The sequence below is a fragment of the Struthio camelus genome, chromosome 3 (assembly GCF_040807025.1).
Source record: "Struthio camelus isolate bStrCam1 chromosome 3, bStrCam1.hap1, whole genome shotgun sequence".
Lineage (NCBI taxonomy): Eukaryota > Metazoa > Chordata > Aves > Struthioniformes > Struthionidae > Struthio > Struthio camelus.
In genome coordinates this window covers 140,360,118-140,383,790 of record NC_090944.1, presented here as the reverse complement: position 1 = coordinate 140,383,790, position 23,673 = coordinate 140,360,118, and the positions used below count along the sequence as shown (strand labels likewise).

Here is a 23,673-nt window from a genome sequence, read left to right as displayed (position 1 = left end):
AGAGCAGCGTGGTTTACAAACGTTGGTTCTCGCGTGCAGCACTCCCACCTACAGAGCAGGGGAAGGAAAAAAAATACTGAGCCAGTGAATCTAACCAACACCATACTGCTGCCACGCGATTTAAGCATGACGTACGCGGTAAGGAGCTGGGGGTAAAGGGTAGGTATGCAACTCTGCTAAAAGGGAGGGAGCAGAAAACGAAGATCTGCGTGAAGCTAGAATAGGGGCATGCTGACACACGTAAGACCTCTCCGCTGTCACACCCTACGTGCGCACAGGGCTGCGAATGGTGTACACTGCAGGTGCAATTACTTTCACATGCACGTGTGTGCGCGGGCATGTACACCCATATATGTATATGTATGAATTTCGTGGTAAACAGAGTAATCCACCTTTTAGGAGCAAGGACAAACACCAAGTATTTCAAAGCGTGCCTTTTTTTCAGCAAGTACCAACCTCAACTTTTTTTTTTTTTTTTTTTTTTTTTTTTTAAAAAGAAGGCTGCCCATCACTCCAAATTTGTTTAAATCAAGAAAACGGCTAAATTGATTTCTTCCGATGTTGCACTTAAAGTAAAATTCACCTCAAGGCTGACAAGCACACAAAATTTCAGTCCAATGGGTGGAGGGTTTTTTTAAGCTGCAATAGCCACAAAACAGGGCCTTGTAATGAACTGGCCCTTTCAACCAGAACCACCCTGTCACTAGAGCAATACAATCATATTTCCTGTGCAAAGCAGCAATGCATTTAACATTTTCTTCACTGTGTATTATCTATGAGCTGGGTCTGTCACAGAGAGATGTGGCAGTTTCCCGCAATACTTATGAATATCTGGCAATGGATACAAGAACCCATCCATGGTTATTTCAGCATAGGCCTGTATTATTATATTTTGGCAAACAACTTTAAAAAAAAAAAAAAAAAAAAGAACTACCATCTCTTATCTGAAATTGCTGTTAAATGCTGCTGCTATCAAGAAATGTAAGTCGTCCCAGGAAAACATCTCAGATCTCCCCATTGCTGTGCGCTCCAGCACTAACGCACGTTACATGTGCAATCCTCCCTTGCTGCTTCTATGAAAAAGCTCTTGTCAAAAACAGATTTCATTTTTTCTGTGTATGCACAAATTAGTTATGGATGATTAACAAAGCATTCATTCTTTTATTTGCTTTGGCTGAGACTTGATCCGTGTTACATTCATGTGAGGGAAGCACTTTATTTTATGTTGATTAAATATGAAACACTGTACTGTTGATAAAAGGAGTCGTGTTCAGGTCTGCAGATTATACTAACAAAAGACGCATGTGCTTGGACTAACATTTTCTTAAACAAGTTTTTCCAGATTTTTAATTGTGAAAAACTTAATACACAAATTGTTTTCTTCTCACCAAGCACTGGGCAGGAAGAGCTTTATGTCTTAGAGCAATCTCAATAGACGGCGATAATTATTGCACGTTTGACATAGTAATAAGAAGGAATTTTCAAATTCTGCCTCACAGTTCAGTGTCTTTAAACGTTCACCTCTGAGGCACATCATTTACATTAGAAAATGCATCCAAACAAGGCTGCGAGACTAAGCAGAACAGAGAGTAAATCAACTAAAAAAAAAAATTCTCTCCCATTACATGAAAAATATAATGAAAACGAAGATATGCTGCGCTGCTCCTACGGAGAGGTATGCTCCGTTGCAAACGACAGCTTGGCCACGCTCTTGTGTTACCAACTCCAGCTATCCCAGGCCTAAACGCTCCTCTGTAAGGCCTATAAATCTCCTATTTCCATTAAATGCAGTGACACAGCGACTTCATAAAGGGTACGTCTCAGGCCAGCACAGTATTTAACTTCAAACATATGATTTAGGTGTAATTAAATCAAGTTGAAGAAAGCCATGTGATTAAGCACCTTGTTAAACGTGGGAACAAATTATTAGCCCTTATAAAACAGGCGATCCTATCTCGGGGTTTACGGCACGCGGAAACGCACGCACGGGCGCGCGCGCACCACTTGGGCGTACTTTTGCAAGAGGGGATTTATTTTTAGTTTAACCGTAGAGCAAAGCAAGCAGCTCTCCGGCAGGCTGGCGCGAGGGCTGGCAGTCGCGCCTCCGAAGCCGCAGATCTCGTGCGGGCCGTGTGCTCTCACTCTTTTTTTTTTTTTTCCAGCTTCCCAAGCGCGATGTTAGCGCACCCCAATCAAACCGCCGGTGATCTGTCCGGGTCACAAAAAGCAGCGCGTTTCTGAAACGTCCACAAAAGCAAAGCGGGAGCTCAGGGGATCTGTCTTGTTACCGAGGACCAAGTCAGACGCGAGGCAGGGAACAGCCCAAAGCAAGAGCGGGCCGGGGCTCGGCAGGCCGAGGGGGAGAGGGGACCCCTCCAGCGCCGCGCGCCCACCCCGCACCAGCTCTGGCGCTTTCACAGCCCGCTTCAGCTCGCTAATCCCGCAGAAAACCGTCAGGGAGAAAACCCTCCTCATCTCCGCTGGCTTAGGGAGGCGAGGCGAGGGCAGGCAGCCACGCGGTCAGCGGTAGAGCGCCGGGGCGGCCCAGGCGCCCCCCGGCTGACGGCGTCCTCGGCCTCCCCGCGCTGCCCGGACGCTTCCTCCTGCCGCGCCAGCCTGCGGACACTCAGCTCCCCACCCTACCTGGCAGAGAGGCGATGGCGGAAGTGAAACAAAGATTTATTTATTTTTTTTTTTTTTAAGGCTTCCAAAAAAAGAATTTTTCTTTGCTTCGGGTCACAGAGGACGACACGAAAGGACAAAACAATAAACGCTCACACGCACTTTCTTGCCTTTATTTCCACGCTCTGGAACGAGGCCAGAGACATGTAAGCAGCGCGCTTTGCTCTCCTCCGCTCCCTCCCCGAAATCACCGACTCCTTCTCCTACGCAGCCAAATTCCTCCTCCTTTTCTGTCTGGGCCCAAGCTTAAACTACGAAACAAAACAAAAAACGTTCCCGTGTTTTTCCTCCAGGGCCCATGCACCTATCCCCGGGCTCCCTGAGGCCTCCCCAATCTTTAAGTTGTTGTTTAAAGGTCCAGCACGAAAACCAGATCTCTCTGCTCCCATTCAAAGAAAATTGCCCCCTCCCAGGATCTGGCATACAAGCTTGGCTGCACCGATTGCCCAAAGGCTGCCAGGGCCGCCCCTCCTCAGGTCGCGAGGGCTTCATCAGCCCTCGCCAGATGTGCCCGGCCCCATCCGAACGGCGCACCGCTGCCTCCGGACATACAGAGGCATTTCGTGGCCTAGTGTAGCCCTCTTCCAAGTCTGGAGCTTCAAACTGGGCACCGACAAATCAAACAGCGGGCATGCCACGTATTATTCAGCTTCCCATTTATTTATACTGTCCACAGATATTATTCTCAGACTTGCACAAATGACAACACACAGACAAATAAATGCAACAAAGACAAGACCAGTTTCACAAAACATCTGTATATTCGAATAGTTTCATTTCACATGGCCATTCCCTACGTGCCAGCGAGACCAGGAATACTTCTGGAGTGTTACATGCTGAAGTACTGTCAGCTAAAGCTATCCTAGAAACAAGTTCACGTATGCATAAAAAGCAAAGATCTGGCAAATGCTGTCATTAACAAATCGTGTCGTCATCCAGAACAAGTATGAAGCAACAAACACAGAGTCACGCTCTTTGCCAGCTCTCAGCTGCGAAGCCAACCTAGCTGACAGAATTAGAAGTACCCACAACGTTCCTTAACTTCATTTTTGAGCCATCCACTCCCATTTTGTGGAAAGTGTTCCACAATGAAAGGAAATAACAATTAAAAAACCAACCCAAACCTAAGTAGACTTAAGCTGGTAATTATTATAATATAAAACCACTTACTAGACATGTGCGTTAATCAGTTATCGGAAGGCATTGCTTTTGGTTGTGGGTACTCAGCAATGGCACTCGGATAACATTGCAAAGAGTCAGATGTTTTGGCAAAACTAGAGAGGGAAAAAATGAAACTAAGAAAGCCGTACTGTCCACGGGACCTACAGGACTCGGATTATTACTCCTAAGCTTATTAAGAGTAAAAGCTGTCACTTGGACCACCCCACAACCAGGGAGGAAAGCTAAGATTACTCAGCAGTGAAACGCATAAGGAGGAGGTGCGTTCGCTGCGAACGGGCGACGGCACGGGAAGGGAACCGCAGAGCCACTGCAGCCATCTAGAGCGTAATTGGCTCACGCGAGCGACGGCCACGTTAAGGCATTATCATTATCTAGCTCACATAACTGGAAATTCACGCTCTGTTCTCTAAATTGGCTTAACCAGCAGCATCTGCAGCACTTTAATTAATTACAGCAATTGGCGTACCTTAAAAGTAGATGCACCGATCTGAAATGATAATGCACTCTGAGTAATAACTGCAAGCCAGTATTAATCCAGATCTATCCTAAACAGAAGCAAGCGGATGCTGCTGTGCCTCAACTGCACGGAAAGCCAGCCTCAACCCAACAAGAACGCCCGTCGCCATCGGTTCGCCAGCCGACGCTCCGGCCCTGCGAGGCGCGCGCGCGCTACCGTCGATGCGCTTGCGTACGCAGCCTTGCACAACACGCACAACAGTCCACTCAGGTCAGACCTTGTCAAGTCCGAACCCCATCGGGCACCTAGACTTTTTTCTTCCCCTGAGAAAGATAAACTCGAAATTAAAAACATAACACAGACGGACAACCACTGTAATTTTTAGTGTACTCCATATTTAAAGAAAAAAAGTCAGCTATCACAGTAAGCTCAGACTGAAGTTTTCTTGACAGCCACTAGCTTAGCTGCAGTCAAATTTCACATAAACTGTGCACAAATATATAATATTTTTTTTCTGACACCTACAACTCTAAAATATAGTAGAATTACCTTTAAAAAATCTGAGATGAGAAGAAGTTAAAAAAAATAACCCTTTTGGGGTTTTTCACGGTCAGCAATTAGAAAGCTTTACTTAGAAGAAAATATTTGTTAAAAGCTTGACAATGAAATCCAGTTTTATATCCTGGACATAGTTTAAAGCTGTTCTTTAACAGACTTCATACCAGCTCCAGCCAGAACGCTAAACAGCACTATCAAGATTTGTTGTGACTTGCTTCTGTACAATTTCTGATTTAAGGACAGCTTTTGTGTTTGTCTAATTACCACCACGCCACAGACCAGGACACGAGAATCTTAACCGCCTTCTAGGTAAAGCAAGCTTAAACTACCCAGAATTTAAACAGTTCAATATTATTTATTAAGTTGATCAAATGTAATCCTCAAATCCATACATAATTCAGGGGTCAAAACATCTGGCATCAGAGACGTCATTAAACCAACTTTTGCTACTGAACTTGAACTACGCGTTTATCAAACACACGTTATATCTTTCCATAGCGCTGTGAAAGAGCAAAGCATAAATTTCGCGACTGTAGTAGCTATTTAGCAGTTCTGGGTACATTCTTCACCAGAAAGCAAGCAGACAATCAAAAGCATAAACGGCTTGAGGCTGCAAAAACTTGAACAATCTAGCCGCTACAGCGCAAAACCCACCGCAGGAATTCTGCCTAGCACCCGTTTGCTCAAAGCACATTTCGTTTTCACTGTAACGCACAGCGCTACCAACAAGAACGAACATCCCCACCGAGGAGCCGGCTGCAAGCCCCAACAACTGAAATACCAGCGCTGCCGCAGCAGCGCAAAACTGCAATGGCAGTCTGATGTAGCAGCTCACGGCAGCACGAGACACGCACAGCGCGGTCCTATGGGAAAAATACCTCCACCTGTACCTTTTACAAGACGGCCAAATTCTGGTGAGTGCGCTTATATATTCTGCGTGTGTGTATATACACACACGTACAAAAAAAAAAAAAATATATATATATATATTTGTGTGTGTGTATGTGTGTATGTTCCGGGTTCGGGCTGCTCAGACAGCAGTGAAGCTTTTTTTTTTTTTTAAACTTAAACACACATTGTCATTTTTGTATGTAAAACATGTACATTCTTACTTGTACATGTAATTTTAAAACATGAACACCTGGGCTTAGATGTACCCAGATAACGAGTTTATGTAAAACAACTGCATGCACAAATAAACAGCTGCACACTGAATGCAATCACGATCATTTCCTGCATATCCATTTATAAATATTAATCTGGAATCTGCCAGATCATGTGCTACCAAGCCATCAACCTCTGAGGAAAAAAAAGGCCACAGTGCAGAAGAAATATAAAATAAAATAACAATTCTTATCTACCACTGATTCTTATTCCACCCAGTCACTCATTTCTGATGGAGAGGGATCATAAGTGCACAATGCAAGTTATTCGCTGACTAAATACCATCACAAAATGCTACAATATAAAGGTTGGAAGGATTAGCACAAAAGGTCCCACTCCAAGACAAATGTCTCCTTCATAGTTCAGTTCACAGCTCTCATGACTGCTCAGTCAGGCCTACCGTTCCAAAAAGCTTTGTATATACCTGGAAATCAAACACGCTGAGCACTTTCAAAATGTCTTGTTGATACTAGCATATTTTTAGAAGAGATTTTAATTACCGCTATGCCGAAACAGGCTTTCTAAACCCTGCAAGAGCACCAAATAGTTACTGCTCCAAATCTCAGCACCTCCTGAAACAACTTCTACAGAGGGATTACGAAATGGCCAAATCGGCAAGGTTTTCACTGTCCTCCCGCCGTTCTCCTCCTTCCATCTCTCATCTTTCTACAAGCAAAAATAAAAGCAAAAAAACCTCACTATTTCTTTCAAGCATTTTGTATTTGCAAATGCTTTACCCAGTATAACTCTACGTTTATTTTTGAAAGTAGCTACTACATAAACATAAATGAATTTATTGGTATGCACTAAAATACTTTAGGTTTTGCTGTAACAATAAAATTACAAGGTACTTTTCAAGCAAGCCATACGCGCTACGGGAAAAAAATGAAAGGGGAGTTCAGATTTTTAAATACAAATTTGAATTTATATGCTCTTCTCTAATAATTACACTGCTCCAGATTATACAGGAAGCCTACGCTTAATAAACGAGCTGGACTATTTATCTTTTTCTAACCCTATTTTTCTGAAAGTACTGGATCTTTGACTTTCAGGAACAGATTAGAAATCATACTATTTCATAACGTAAAGTGGAAAAGGGCTGCATTTTAGTGCAGAACAATTTATCCTTACTGGCACAGCAATTTTTCAACTCCCTCTACTGGCATCCGTTAAAAACAAGGAGAGAAAAACCTGAATGGTGCTCCAGCTTGTAAAATATAATGAGAAAATCTTTTTTGCCACCTCAAAATAATCGTCCACACAGCTTGGCAAAACAGCGATCTCAAATCCTGGGGATTTTTAACCCAACAGCAAATCTTTGTCAGATTTCTTTGTTACAAGAATTAGCAGAGCGCCTCAAAATAAGCGTTCCGGAGCACTTGGTTTTTACACTTACTGGTAAGCAGTTCTACCATCTGTCGCTCCTCAGATCAAAACAGATCACTCCTCACAACGTATTATATATGGCTAGTAAGATCCTAAGAGTGATCTATGGAATATAACTCCACACGATCAGCACGGCGTACAGAAACGAGCAAAAACATCCTGAGCTTAACGAGTTGCTACTTAAACGTCAGACAGTGCTCTGTGAACCATTTTATATTAAAATTGGATAGTTCTAAACATCACACATACAAGAAGTATTGTTTGACACAGTGCCATTTTGATGATAAATTGCAATCTACAGCTCAAATAATTCTACCCAGGGATTAACATTTCAGAGGCTGAGCCAGAGATTATGTGTGTGGATCTTGAATTTCATCATCTCCCTTCGGCACAATAGCTTATTCTTCCTTTTTTCATCTATTCTCTCATGAAGGGTCAGGAAAGCTTAGCCTCACTGTTTCATTCATTTCATCTCTACATTAACCAGATACCTTGCAGTCTTTAGTTCTTATGTGTTATTCCATTACAAATACTACAGCTACCCTGCACTAGGCTATTGCTAATGAGGTATGTACCAAATCAAAGGGTGCCATCAAGTGGTTATAGCACACTAACAGCACTATGCAAAGTTAGTGTCCTGCAAGGGTTTTGCCAGGACGCACTAAACAGGATGGACTAAACTGCACCATAATTTAAAGCTTTCAGGAAAATTCAGACACTGAGTGGTCCTACACAATTTCATTTCCTTCCTTTTAAATTCTAGGACTCCTGCTGAGAGCTGGCACCACCACACGATACATCCAGGTCTCATCACACATAGGTCAGCAGGGTCTCAGACCGTTAGGACCTCGGTGGACTCGGCTGCTCCTCACTGTCCACCAAGGGACAAGCGAGAACAGCAGGAATAACCTCTGAAAAGCCTCCCGACTGGCTCTGAAACACGAAAGGATGCTGCAGTGGTGGTGGTGTGTGTGTGTGGGGGGGGGGGGGGTGTTCGCTAAAGACAGGGCAAAACTAAATACAATTATTTGCTCTACCACACACGGTTTCAAATGAAACGGAGGTCCTGACTACCTGTTAATCTATACACGGTCTGTACTCAATAACTATTTGAGAGCTCTTCATTGCAATGATAGCAATGAGCATCTTCGGCATTACTCAGAAAGGGGAAGTCAAGATGACCTGATAGATCATTCTCTGACACTTGTTTTCCATCTGACCCAGATAACGAGCCTTCCCAGATGAAGTGCTCTACAGCTAAAACATATTTCATATCTAACCATTTTCTGCTAATAGACACACTATGTATCCCAGTTCTAACCACTGCCCGTTACTCCAGTGACCCTATATACAACTCATCTTTCCCTGGGGGGGGAAAGAGGGGAGAGAGAGAGAGACCCTTCCCAGTACCTTGAGACAAAAAGAAGGAATCAGACCAAATTTTACAAATGAAAACCAATTTTGGTTTTCTAAGAACAGGGGCAACTCTGCTACTGTAGGAGAAAAAGTTTTGCACTGGGTACATCTTGTGTCATGGGACACAGAAGAGTCTTCCTCGAGGGGGATGAGATGAAGTTACTTAAGATCACCCGGTTGCGTCTCAGCACATCACGGCCATCAACACGAAGAATTCCAGAAACTCAGCTGTCACTTAAAATAGTATTTTCCAGCTTGCAGTTGCAAAGAAACGATCAAGAAAATGCAACTTTAATATAACTGATGAAGGTGGACACGATGCTCTTCATTTCTAAAAGGGTTTGGCTCCAAAATACAACAAGCCAAAGAGCCGTGTCCATACCAGCACAAGAGCTGATTTTTTGCAGATGCAACTGTTAAACATATTTTCCCCATGGCAGCAACAGAGAAGGCTCCCTGCTCCAAAAAGGTAAATTAGGTCCACGTTCTTGTGAGCTGGATTCCCGTCTGTCTGAAAACTGGCAGCAACACTCCCACGGTTAATCTGCCTGCAGAACCTGCTGCCAGCTCAGGCAACTGCTCGTAATTTGGCATCCCCACCACGACCAATCTAAGGGAGCCTATCACAGCGCACGTGTGTTAACACCGATCATGAATTTTCATCAACTGCAAGGCAACACTCACGTCTGGTGGACCAAAGGAGACCGGAATTTGTAATGCAGAAAGAGGTCACCCCCCAAAATTCTTCTTTTTCTCCCTCATAGCCAGACTTCAAACTTCACAAATTCCACTTTACGCTTCAGTAAGGCAGCCACATGCCTGATGCTGTAATATTGCTCATTACAAGAAACATCTATACAAGCTTCCAAGCTAAACGCAAACATTCAATATGCTACCAAGAACCAACTGAAAAGCTGCTGAGCCATTTCCCAAAGTATTGCACCGTACCTAGGAAACAGGTAAAAAAAAAAAAAATTACAGAGCGAAAGCTTGGTCAACATGAAGAAGCAGAGGACTGCTTCATCAGAAGGGGAGACTAATTCTTCACTGATGATTTTTAGGGTTATTTTCCAAGCAGTCTCATTTGGTTTCGCCTTTCCATTGAGGACAACAATTCTTTATGCCGCACCATTAGCCATGCCTTGGCGCTTGCACTTCTTCTTATATCTTTCCTTGAAAGTGAGAACAGAGAATACCACAGTGGTGGGGCTGGAAACAAGGACCACAGAGGAGGGAGGTGAAAAAGGTGTCGGTTTTAGCAGAGACAGGTTACAATGACAGCTGACTTTGTTGTTCTTTTTGCACTCTCTTCTTTAGCCTTTAAATACGGAAAGCAAACCCCTTATTGAGCAAAATACTCATATGGTATAAAATCATTAGAATTATATGTAAGAACTGGGAACCTTACGATTCTTAAACAAAATCTCCAAAAACAAAGAGTATTTATTTCTACCAGGCAAAGACCTGAAAAGGAACCAGACCTGACCGTTTCCTATTCCCGACTGCGCACCACAGCAGCTGGTTTTAAAACAAACCTACTCCAGAGCCTGCAGCACCTCCTAGCCTCCCCGTTTGCCAATTATTGCCTCATTTCCAGTAAGGGCAGGCTTGTCTGCTCTGAGTTGTAGTCTACAGAAAACATACCAGAAGCGGAAATGTTACTATTTAATAGCACAAACTAACACATAACTATCATCATCAGGCTTGAAATTCATCAGGTTTGGTACATCATTACATTTTATTTTTTAAGCTACTGCAAAATGCAAGAAAACAAACACTGCTCGAGCACAGACCACTTCGTGCTTAGAAGAGCAGTCTTTGAGCTCAGGGTCGCAACCTCATACGGATCGTGAATCTGGCAGAAATTCAGTTTAATCTTATATTTATGCTACTACCTGGAATCACAAGAAATGTCGAACAGCTACAAGATGTCCTTTTATGGCACTTTATTAATTTTATTCACATAATTTTTCCATTCTAGTCTCAAGTTGCCCCCCCCACCTAACCTAAATGAGAAAAGGCTTACTTATGTTGCCTGTCAAAATCCAAGAAACAATTTGACCCAGGCACAGACAACGCAAAGCAACGAAAAAGGAGAAGCTTCACATGACAAACCAGTGTGACAGCAACGGGTCAACTCAGAATGAAGAATATGCCGGGGGGGGGGGGGAGTGGGAGGGGAAGAACTGAATGAAATGGCATCAATTAAGTTTTGGAGGTGAATTAATTTCCGTTATATCAAACTCTATTAAGACAGCTAACAATTTAAGATAAGAGGCAGAAGGCAATAACACTCAGAGCTATTACCTTGCTGCATGGTTTTTCCTAAAAACAAAGGTTTCCAGGAACACAGAACTCTTATTTTTTTCTGTCAGCTGGCCACTATTCTACTGGAGGCCACTATTTTAAATAATATGCCCTGTGTTAAATTGTGACTGCTTGCAAGTACAAACCCTATCCAATTACTTAATGCAGAGTGACATTTTACACAATAATGGATATTCTAATTCCTTTTTGACACATATTTCTGCACTTTGAGCACATGCAATTGCAAGGTATTATCTCAAATCAACCAACACATTCAACTGGACTTCCAAATTATCTGCCTTTGAAGGTGACTTACATCAAAAATATTTCTCATTACACGGTGCTGGCATTTTTTCCATACTGGATATTTTGCACTATGTAGTTTCAATGGATACAACATATGCTGTTTTAACACTGTATGGCTACTGAGTCAAAAATGAGATTCATCTACACCATAACGTTGGCCCAGAGAGTGCCATTTTAAATAACGCCATTCTGAACTGCCTCAAGAGCAAACACCTATCTGTGTGCGTGTAGAAATATAAAAACACACTCGAACACGTAAAAACAGGGGGAAAAAGTGGCATGCTGAACAAGCTTAAAAGCAAATACTTTTCTATTAAAAGACAAGTTGGTGCGCTCAGCTTATGCCTGGAGTATGATTAGAACCCCACTGTAAAACAATTACCAAGAAACTATTTCGGTATTTGATGTCTGAAAAAGAAAAGACCTCATGCAGACTCTGTCTCTTCTGTGAGCTGGCAAGTATATTTTACTGCTGATTTTCTATGAATAAACATATGCTAAGAATTGCTGAAACACACTGCTGGTTTTAAACATGCCTAATGTAGTATTAGAGGTTTGTTTCCAAAGCTGCCTGCCTTGTTTATCAGCTTCCTCCCTCCAGCTGGCAAAGGATACCACTGATAGCAACTCTGATCAGCTGTCTTGCACAGCACACTCATCTATAGCAGAGAGATACTTCTAGCAGGAAATAAAAACAACAACAAAAAAACCTGAACCAAATGGTTCTAGCAATTTAGAGAACAGTTGTACTTTACTACTGTGAATCAATAATAACCATATAAATTATATGTCATCAAACTCATTTCATTGCAAGTGTACAGCATTTATTGAGCTTACAAAACTAGGGTGTAATAACCAGGCTATTCTGTGCAACTCCCAGCATTCTCCTTTCTCCATCTTTCATTTGTGAGACCCTCTAGTGTAATTGTAGCATAAATAGCAGAAAATAAGATTATTTCTCCTTTCTTAAGTTTTAAACTGAAACACTGTAGTGTGGTTCTCACAACGGCCATATAATCGGTAGGCAAATATATTTGATAGTTTCATTTAGTGCAGTTACTAGCACTGCATCACAAAAGAGATTCCCCATTTAAAGGACAGTTTAGGCACTGCATTTCATTTGGAAGATAGAGATTCAAACAACAAAAGAAAATTCTGATGGCTATTTTTGAAAAAAATACAATAGAAGAGAGTTGGATTGAATAAAAAAATCCATGCTTTAGTCATTTAAGATAAATAAGGTATTAAAAGCGTAAAAAGTGAATTCGATGTTACAAGTTCTCTCAACTTAATCCAGCTAAAATTCTCATTTAGATAAGACTTTTTTGTCATCTCATAGCTGCGGTTTAACGGAACATTACATATTAATGATGAAAAGGATTAGTGGCGCCCCAACTTCAGGTGATCTGGCATATTTTTGTTTTGGACAGAAGTAAAACGTCCATCGCAGACTGACAGCAGTACTGCATAAGTTAATGCAATTTGTCACGACTCACAGGCTTCGCTCAGGGATGCGGGGGTTGCTGCAGGTCAGAATTCAAATAAACTGGCAGGGCTGTACAGAAAAGCTTATGCAGCACTTGCCCGTACAATGCCTAACACCAGCCAGCACAGTGGGTGCCTCCTTTCCACATGGAAAACGAGAAGTCCTTCTACGGCACAGAAGGGAGGAAATCCATTTTTATGGAAATTTTTTTCACCCCAACTTTCCTACTTGGCTCACTTCACACTTGTGATAGACACAACTGGTGAATTACTTGTCCCACAGCTTTTGGTGGAAACTTTCTCCAGCAGAACTATAGTCACCACCACGTAGGCGATTCGCCTCCTTTATTTTTTGTAAGCGGGCCCGTCTCCTGCTCCTTCTGATCACATTCTAGTTCTAGCTAAAGTTGCTTATAAACCTCATCATAGTGCAAACAAGCAGCAGTGATGTGCTACTGAAAAAAAGGCAGGATCAGGTCCAATACGTGTAAAATTCAGGGAAAGATTACCTACCTGGTTTGCTTCATAAACGGACCAGCCAATCAAGACAAAGATTGCTACAAGTTTTGCTCCAAAACCCTAATCTCAGAGATTCCTGAGCTAGAACAAAGTGCAAAATATTTAATGTAAGCAAAAACTAAAACAAGTTTTCTGATTCTCTATTAAATTTAAAGCCGAGCAGGAGTGAGATGGCTGACAAAGCAGCATTTAATTCCTAGCTGTATCTAGACCAGAATACCCAGCCTAATTTACACAGACAGTCACAGTTCACATAATCACATACAGCAGAATATGACAGGGGAATTAAAGGACCAGGAAAGCATGTCTGAACTATGAGCTTCCTATTCTAAATGTATTAAACGCAGACATTTAATTCAGAGAAAGGCCAACCTGGTTGTTTCTTACTTTAAGCCAAAAATTTATGTCAAGCAGAAAATACAAGACGAATGATATAGCTTTTCTGATTACTTTTTTTAATAAAGCAAATAGCCAATTTAAAGTTAAGCTCCCACATGCTACAGAGATGCACTAGGAGAGATAGCCAAGAATCTGTAATAAATTCTGGGATAGCAACTGATGAGCAAATAAGGAATCATCTTATTGCATATGCCAGTCTTTTTTCCCTAGCTTCTTTCTGCAAACTGAGTTGACAGTACTCAGAATTTCAATTCACTGTGTTACGTTGGCACCTGTCTCCAAACGTTCATTTCTAGAAAAACACGTGCGATGATTTGACATCCAGACCTGTGCTTTTATTCTGATGTAAAGCCAAACGTACTCCCGCAAAGTCGGTGTAGCTACGCTACTGCCGCAGAACAGAATTAAACATCCAGGCTAAACTCTGTTTTCACCAAAAGCATGGGCTAATTGCCGCACAAATTCAAGGCAGCTGGCATTTCTTGAGAATTTGGAAAATAAAATATTTGAAACTGTCTAATAAAAACTCACTTCTTGCTAATGCCTCGTTTTATTACATTGCCTCTAAAAAAATCCATGACCTTCAAGTTTAGAACAAAATTCATTTCTACTTTCCTTTCACCTGCCCTCTCTTTCCCAATCCTTTTATATTATTTATTATCTGTATTTGTGCTGTCAAATCTAAAAATAACAGATGGGCATTTTAGGAGAGGCAAATAATTTCTCCGAACCTGTGAATGGTGCTCCACGCTTTAGGGCATTCAAAAATGAGAAATAATCATAAGCAATCACAATATAGAATTTATGGGAAAAAGACTGTAACAATGCACTTGTTCTAATACAATGAAAGCAGATTATGTCACATTTTCTGTAACTTTTCTTTTTTTTTGATGTTTCTTTCATTCTGAGGCTTTGCTCACATTTGAGCTCAGGATAGTTCAGAACCCTAAAGCCGCTTTTTGGGTTAGAGCTCTTAAAGTTACCCAAGAGCAACAGAAAAAAATGAAAAGATAGACCTCATTTTTCAGTTTAAACTAGTAATCCTTTTGTAACTGTTCGCTATAACCCAACATGAACAGCGAAATCTAAACAGCTATTTTTTTTTCTTTTTTCAGTTCAGCAATTTAGTTGCACATATTTTCCTGGAGAAATTTAAAATAAACTTATTGATTAAGGTATAAAAAAACCCAGAAACTTGTACATTCTTCTATGAGAGGCATCCATCTGAGATGTTACAAAGCACTGTCAATTTAAAAGGCTGGTGTCTATAATAAGGATAAACACGTAGTAAATCAAAAGGCATTTTTCTGATGATTCTTCAAGATTCATCACCTTTAAATTAAAAAAGTACTATTAGAAAACAGTGTTCTAAAAAGGGAGGTCAAAAAACATCAGAAAAATCTACAGAAAGGACAGATACGCAGTTTCCGAAATCTCAGTACGAGAATAGGCAGAAGTTCAGGGCAACGTTTCACGACACAAGTGCCAGCGTGCGGGCCGAGAGCTGGGTTCTCCTGGTCCCCCCAGAGCACGAGGGCAGCGCGAGCAGAGCGGGACACTTGCAGAAACGAGTCCTTAGAAAGAGGATGTTAATGATCTGTTAATGCAATCACCAGAAAGAAAATCCCACATCTAACCACGATCACATTATTGTGGTTGATTAGTCAGAGGCGAGAAGAATGAAGGGAGCCTCCAGACACACACAGAAGGCAGAATCTGTTCTCCGTATGCATAACTGGTAAGACAAGAAATAGCAACCTTAAACTGCATCAACAGAAACTTAGACTAGAAAGATCTCCAAGGGTAAGGGCAATGAAGCACTGGAACAGGCCACCTGGCAATCACTGCAGAGATGCCATTTTTATACCTTTTTTAAAAAAGGTCTTAGACAAATGTTTTTCTGGAACGATGCTGCCTTGGGGTAACAGGAGAGACGAGGTTTGGTTCCCTCTAGCCCAAGGTTATACGATTCTATGAGCAAAGCTTCAGAAGGAAGTGGGGCACTTGTCTTTGCTCATCTGCAAAACTAGTAAGGTTGGGATGTCCTCTGTTAGTAGTTAGCTACTGGAAAGTGCTCGTACACCATAATCCTGGGCCCAGTGAATAATCTGTATACAAAGGTGGAGTGGAATGGAAGACAGAACATGGAGAAGTCTATTACGAACTTTGCAATATTAGGAAGGTAGTTATTAGCTATTAGAAGAAGAAAATCAGGGCTTAGAAAATAGGTTCTACAGGAAGGTGGAAAAGTTGCTTCATATACCATATACTAGGTCTTTAACTTCCGAAAAATTGTATTAATTTTTCAGCGTGGAAAATATTTGTCTACAAAGCTGTCAAACTGGTAGAAGCAATGGTCTGTCCTCAAAGGACATCATCTTCTCCACCCTTTGCATGGTGAACAACCCGCGCTCTAAGCACGCCAGAAGCAAAAACGACGTCTTCCCATGACTTTAGCTACACTTATTTTAGACAAAGTTCTTGTATGCAAAGCCAGTAAGAGCTTTAAAATATCAGAACAAACTTAAAATTTCTCTTCGCAGTCAGTAAAAAGAGCATTTAAAACCGGCACTCTTCCTCCTGTTCCTTTCTTCTTCCATTAGCTAGAAAACCTGCAGAGAACAAGAAATATAGCCCAAACTTAAGTTCAGCTGAGCTCTTTGCAGCCTTCATTTTAGGTTGATCAAAACTGAGCAGCTGCCCTCATCCTGGAAGTGCTGAGCGGAGGCCCCGTACCTGCCTAAGCACAGACTACTTCACTTGAAAATTAGTTTACTGATAAAAGTCAAAAATGTATTTAGAAAAAGCACGGTATTTCTTTTACTTATACACTTCTTTTACATATAATGGGAGAGCATGGAAATCCCATAGAAAGTTTGACCCCGAGACCTTTTGTTTATGAGAGTACTTGCACTGGTACCTATGCTGTCTGCTGCTAAAGGGAAGCTCTTTGTTGAGCAAAAGGATGCCAAGAAACCCCAAGAAAGCAATTCATGAGAGAGATGAGAAATCAATGCTGAAAAAAACAACACTGGAAGTTGGAACTCAAGCAATGAAGGGAAATAGCTGGTTCATATTACCCTGTAGGAGTGATGAGAGAGAGTATAAAAAGCATTTACTGGAGAGAGTGGCTCTGGTATTTCTAAACTATAGATGACTAGTCATTGCTCTCTAAACTGAGTAGGGAAAATAAACCAATTTCAATCCTTAATGGTTTGAAAGCCTATTACCTCTTTAAAGCACAGATACATTTTATCCTAAGCTATGAAATTCTTGCGGTCCAAGTTGCAACAGCCAATTTGAAGATCAAATACGATTATTCAGAAGAGCAACAAAAACAAGACAATTCAAAGAACTGTCTCATGGAGGAAAACAGGATAACCAAATACACAGAGCATAGCGCACAGCTAAACGAAGATGAAATTAGAGACAAGAAAGATGGCTATAAGCATACAAAGAATGCAGCTGTGAAGGAGAGAAAGACATGGAAGAAGCTGAGGGAAAAAGGGTATCAGCATTTGAATATTAAGAAACCCTACGGATGATCCTATTATTTATAGATAAGATACAGTAGATGACGACGGTTCACTTACTGGAATGTAAATACAGGCTGGCCAAGACATTAAAAACACAATTAGAAAAAAACTAACTATAGAGAACAACATGACGGACCACAAAAGATCTATACTTGCAGGATTTAGAAAGATAAAACACTGCTTCATTTTTTTATTTACAGCATGGTCATCTTGCAAAAATCACCCCTCCCTCCCCCCGCCCCCCCCGCTACTTAAAACATCACCTGCAAATGCAGAATAATCTTGTTTTGAATTTGGTTGTAACAACTAACAATGGCCTCACATTTACACTGAATATTTGTACTGGCTGAGCCTTGCTCAGCCGTATAGAAACATGACAAAATGATCTTGGACACTGACTTCTATCTTAAAATCTTAAAGTTCAAAATAAACGCTTTTTGCTAAAATTCTGATTGCTCCGTGATGAAAGGGCTTCCTATTCCATAAACTTCCCAGGCTTCAGTATTTTGCTTTGTTACCGTTGCTAACTAATGAGGAAGGAAAACTCTCTAGACCTCGAGGACAGAGAACTTATCTGCACAAAAAGAAAAAGCCCCAAAAGGACTGTCACAGGTGTGACCTTGTCAGATACAATGCAAGCACATTCCTTTAAAAAAAAAAAAAAATGAAGAACTATGTATTAAGCCTGAAAGTGATAAATGTCAGATTAACCCCCTCTCCCCCGGCTCCTAAATTTTGAATAAACGGGTGTTTTGTGCCCAGGTGAACCAGCAGCTGGACTGTTTGTTACTTTCTGAAACAAGTAACTGAAGGTATCTTCCTGCACCACTAAGCGGTGCTGTTACTCTTGGAAAAGATTGTCTCCACATTCTCAAGTGTGTGTTTGCACATCAGCGGGGTTTGGGCAGCTTTCCATATTGTTTAATCAAAAAAAAAAAAAAAGATTAGGAAAACAACGGGCTTTAAAGATGATTTAGCTCTCAATCTTTGCAGTAAAACTGGTTATTAAGTTAGAGAACAAACAACCCGGATTTTTGAGTGGTATTTAGATCAACTGCTCTAATTTAAGGCAAATCAGCCCACTGACGATTTGGCAGTCCTCATGAAATGAGCTAACAGCGTCATTTAAGTTGAAAAGGCCAAGTCTGCACATAGCACAAAGCTGCTCCGTAACTGCTACATACTGGAACCATTTCCATCTGCTGCAGCAGAGGTTGTGCTTTTAGGGGCCCAAAGGCCGGAGCCACCTCCTGCCCCAGAAGCATCCCAGCAGCTCGGAGAAGGCGGATGGCACAAAGCGAGAACAGCACATACTGCTGCCAACTCTATGCATCACACAAGGACATACAAAAAAAAGAGGAATGTGTTATCAAGCAGGACATGAAGTTTACATGCCGCCCAATGTAGACTTCTGGGAAAAAAAAAAATTTAAAAAAAAGTCAGTCTGCTGCATCTCCTTACAGGAAATCCAACTATACCCAGAGGGGCTGGCTGAGAAACACACTGCACTCTGGATACAGTGTACTTGCACAGTGACAATTGGGGACAGAGAGCTCCCTGATTAAAATAAACTATGTGAGGGAGAAAAGGAAACTCCAGGAAACAGCAACTAAACTGTGTTTTGTGTTCATACATCTCATACATGAAAATAGAAACTTGACATTTAAAAAACAAAACTATAAATTAACCACTTTGCTTTCAGCCTTTTAAAAGTTCAGCCACTGGTGATCAGAAAAAAGCCCTTCAGCTTTGAGCACCTGAATCACTTTTTCTGATATCAAAATGAGAAAACCATCTATTTTTAGGCAAAAAATTGTAACGTGCAAATCTATGGCCCTTCCACACTTCAGTACTCTTACTGTGGCAGTGTTATGATCCAGTAGCTGAGGAATAAAAATATTTTTAAAAAGCAACATAGATAGAAGTGAAATCAAGCTGCTGAGAAACAGACCAGAATGAAACTATATTAATGAAAGCGAGAAATAAATACGGTTTGGGGTTTTTGTAGTTGTTGTTGTTCTTCATTTTACAGTCCTTTTAAATGCATTTCAGAAAGCAAACAGGAAACTCTAGATAAAGTGACTTCTCCATTTTTGGGAGCCTGGACAGCCCCAGAGTGGAAGCTGCAGCTCCGCATGGAGGAAGGAAAGGAAAGAAGTGGTCTACAAAGCCCTTGCTCTATACAGTTTAGAGCCCTGCCGCTTGGCAAAGCATGTTGTTGTTTGCACAGCCCTCGAGCTCGGCTCTCCAGGAAGTCCTAGGAGCTCATGACTCCTCCTAGCTAGAGATTACACAGGAGCCACCTTTTTGCTGTGTGCACGTGAAACAACTCTCACACGGCCCCCGTGCACAGAGACTCAGACCCAGATCCAGGAGAGCAGGGGGCACACCATGATTTTCTTGCTGTTTTGCCAGGTGACCATGGCTAGTCTCACTTCTTCACCCCGCCTCAATTTTCTCATTTCTAAAATGAAGACGATGAAACTGTGCTTTTTGCTGAAGAGCAATATGCAAAACTGAAAAGGGTGTGCTGCAGCTTGGGATGTGCAGACATCAAAACCCAGCTCTAACTTGTTCACTCCCCTGCTCATAGAAAAATAATGTGTCATAACCCATAAAATAATGAGTCATAACCCAGCTATAACTTGTTTACTCCATGGCTCACAGGAAAATAATGCAAGGAAGACTGAGCCTTACAGTACAGGGAAGGAATTCAAGTAGCATAGCATAGTACTCCCCTCTCCTGTATTTTCATCAGGACATAATAATTATAAGCCTTTATAATATATAATAAGCCTTTATATATAATAAGCCTTTATTTTTATTACTATGGAACAAAGTTTTACTGTGGTTCAGCAGCTCAAACTTTATCAGCTTTCAGGCACCCTTTAATCTTTTAAATCATTAAGTCTTACAAGTATAAGAAGAAAAACATAACAACATTCCAGCTTACATTCTCTATGACAAACGTCCATTCTTTGTCTTCAAACTCTTCAGCGTGGGGATCCTAGAAAAACAGAATGGAGAACTTAAGTCTAAAAATAATTTGGGATGTAAGAAATTGTAATTCAGCCAACATTTTCAAATAAATACAATAAATCTGCGCCTTCCAGAAAACAGTGGAGGAAGCCACTGTTCCTACCTGGATTGAGAAAGCATCTACGGCCAGTCACAAACCCATCATCCTGATTGCCTAACGTCCATATTTCATCAGCATGAGCAGAGATCCAGGGTCACAGTGTCAGTAGAACACCTCACGGCACCATAAATTACTTAAATACCTATCCTTACTTCACCGTGTTTCTATCAAATTACATGCAAGGAATAAGAAACGTTTTCACCCACAGGAAGGTATATAATGAGTTTCAGATTGTTGGCATTTGTTTCCAAATTAGCGCGCTTTCAATGCGGTGGTGTAGTCTGTGTTGTGGCTGTCTGAAATTGAGGTAAGAGCAGAGACATTAAGTCAGCCTCCTTATGCCTCTCCCGGGGATTCTTCTTCAAAAAATTCCCTCCTCCCTAGTAATTTATCACCTAATTCTACTTCTGAACAACCGTCACAAAGTAACTTCTACTCCTTCCCTTGCAAAACACTTTTTCACACTATGAGAATGCAGCTTTAGGCTTTCTTCCTGACATGAAGACTAATTTTGCTATACCTCAACTTTATCCTATTATTTTTAGTTATAGGAAACCACTCAACTGCTCCTCTTCCTCTGATGCTTACATGCTACACATATTTGTAGATAAACAGCACTTCTCCATAGTCAGCATTTGTCTTCATCATACGCAAGATCTCTTCGCACCTCCATAGTTTTTTGGCTCTTATTTGAAGCCCATGCATGATATTAATCACTGGAACAATTCTATCTTGTTGCTGTAAGTTAACAAAAAGCGTGAAGAGATTTTGCTTCTACTTATCCAGCATGCTACAAGACTTATCCTCAATCTTTATAACTCCTCTTGTCTTAGTTTTTGCTTTAACCATCCTTGTTTTGCTTAATTTTGCCTTTAAGTCAGACATACAATCATTTAGGACTGTAACCCAGTACCTCAAATGACTCCTTTAATTAGCTCTCTCTTTAACTGCACAAAATTAAAGATTTTGTAATTAACAAACGTATAACATAAATAACAGCAAAAAAGAAACATTACTTTTTTTCTTCCAGCACACAAAAAGTTGGAAAGCGTGTCCTTAATTAAGCCTCCTCCTTGAATGAATTTCGGCAACATTCCTAAGAGGACATCACGCTGCAGGCTACACGCCAGAGCAGGCCGTGGCAGGATCCAGCAGACAGGGTTCACTGTGCTGCCAAACCCTGGCCAACGGTGGCTTTCCTGGCAGAAACTGTGCCACTGGGCATCAACCACAGTGAAGTCAGCAACACGTCGTACAGTCAGCACCGTCATGAGCTACATGTTTAACAGCTACAACCATAGGCGCCTCATGAAATATGCATTAAAAATGTATTACTCCAAAAGTGTCTTTTCAATTCAGAAGCAATATAAAAAGATGTTACTAGAAATGGATGTCAAATTTTGATACATGACTTTTTATAAAGATTCAAAGCAATCTATTTAACATACTGCACATGAGTGTAAACAACACTGTACTACTAGCCACAATGATGTAAGGACAACTAGATGCCTACACAAATTATGTCTAGACAGCTTCAGGTTCCAACTAATGTATTCGTGAATATCAGATTATGTAATTATATGCCCATATATATAATCACATTAATCAGCTTTGTAGAATTATGCATTGTATAAATAAAAGTGCACGATACCTAGCTGGTTTGCTGCATTTTAGACCAATTCTACACATATCATTTTCTATATTCCAGCTATTAAATACTTATCATTACTTCTTTCCTGTGAGGGTGACAGAGCATTGGACCAGGTTGCCCAGAAGGGTAGTGGAGTCTCCTTCGCTGGAGGTATTCAAAACCCGCCTGGATGCGATCCTGGGCAATATGCTCTAGGTGACCCTGCTTGAGCAGGGAGGTTGGACTAGATGATCTCCAGAGGTCCCTTCCAACCTCAACCATTCTGTGATTCTGTGATCATTTTCATGAGTTAACCTGGGGCAATTAACTTTTTTATTTAATTGCTTCCTCTGATACACATAAAATGATACAATGAGTTCTAACGAGATCATTAATCACTTTACATTTTAATAAGCTATCCTTTAATAAGTGACTGAATTCTTTAATATTTCATCCAGTTCTATTTTGCGCACAACCTTCCTGAAAGCTAGTAATATGAGCTTGCAGGTTTACCTAAAACTACTTGCAAAGTCAGGGTACATGGTATTTTATCCTGTGTAACAAAATAAACTTTTTTTTTTTCCCCGTGCAAGACAATAATCTATAAAGAAAACAAAGCTCTTCTATTAACGGTAATAATGCTGACTCATATCTCTGAAGGCTACAGAATCAGGTGTTTTGCTATTCTGATAACCTGACAAAGCAAAATAGTATCATATAACAAAAAGACTTCTTAATGTTCAAGCGCATGCTAATACATTGCTGAAATGAGTTGTGAACACTTCTGAAAAAATGAACTCTGGTATATTAACCACAAACTCCCTACCAATTGCCTAGAGTTAAAAATAAAAATGAAAAGCTTCAGGTGCTTGTCTGAGTAATCCTCTAATGAACAACCTTATCAAAAATTCACAGGGTATGAAATATGCTGAAATACGGTCACTTGGCATATATGTAGCATATTTCATATATAAAGATAAGTGCAAGTTTTAACAAATTAGAATCCAGAATTTTTAAAAAGCTGCATTTCTTCTTAGCCTTTTAAAAAGCCTCAGAAAAAAAACCCTGAATAAGTTTATACATACACATAATCTGTTGCAACATCCAGGTAAGCTGGCTTCACTCTTCTTGCAAATATGCTTTTATTAGAAATCCAAGGAGCAGCATGCATAGCCCTATTTCTAGCTAACTTACAACCTCATTAGGTGGTCATACTATCTCCCAAATAAAACTCAAGTGGCTAATTTAGCAAGCTGTTACTTGTACAGCTCACTACTTTTTAGGAAAAAAATGACAGCATAATAGAAAGAGCCCTAGCAGTAAGAGTTAAAGCAGCCCTTGAAGCATATGGCAGCATATGGAAGTCCCCCCGATAACACAGCACACACAACCCCATCTCACCTGCAAGCACAGAAAACTATTCACTGAGCTTTAAAATAAAACTGCCTCAAAATGCGCAGCTGGAAACACCTAAAAACAAGAGTCACTACAAACAGACCTCATTCTC

General features: G+C 40.9%; 1 protein-coding gene across 28 annotated transcripts in view; it reads right to left on the bottom strand.

Annotated features, from left to right (window-relative positions):
- EHBP1 (EH domain binding protein 1) overlaps window positions 1–23,673 on the bottom strand; it is a 283,064-nt gene that overhangs the window by 148,010 nt on the left and 111,381 nt on the right. For all 28 annotated transcript variants that reach the window (XM_068940596.1, XM_068940595.1, XM_068940601.1 and 25 more), the window contains one exon: window positions 20,351–20,404. In XM_068940596.1, coding sequence (XP_068796697.1) covers window positions 20,351–20,404 — 54 coding nt within the window. The remainder of the gene's footprint in view (window positions 1–20,350; window positions 20,405–23,673) is intronic.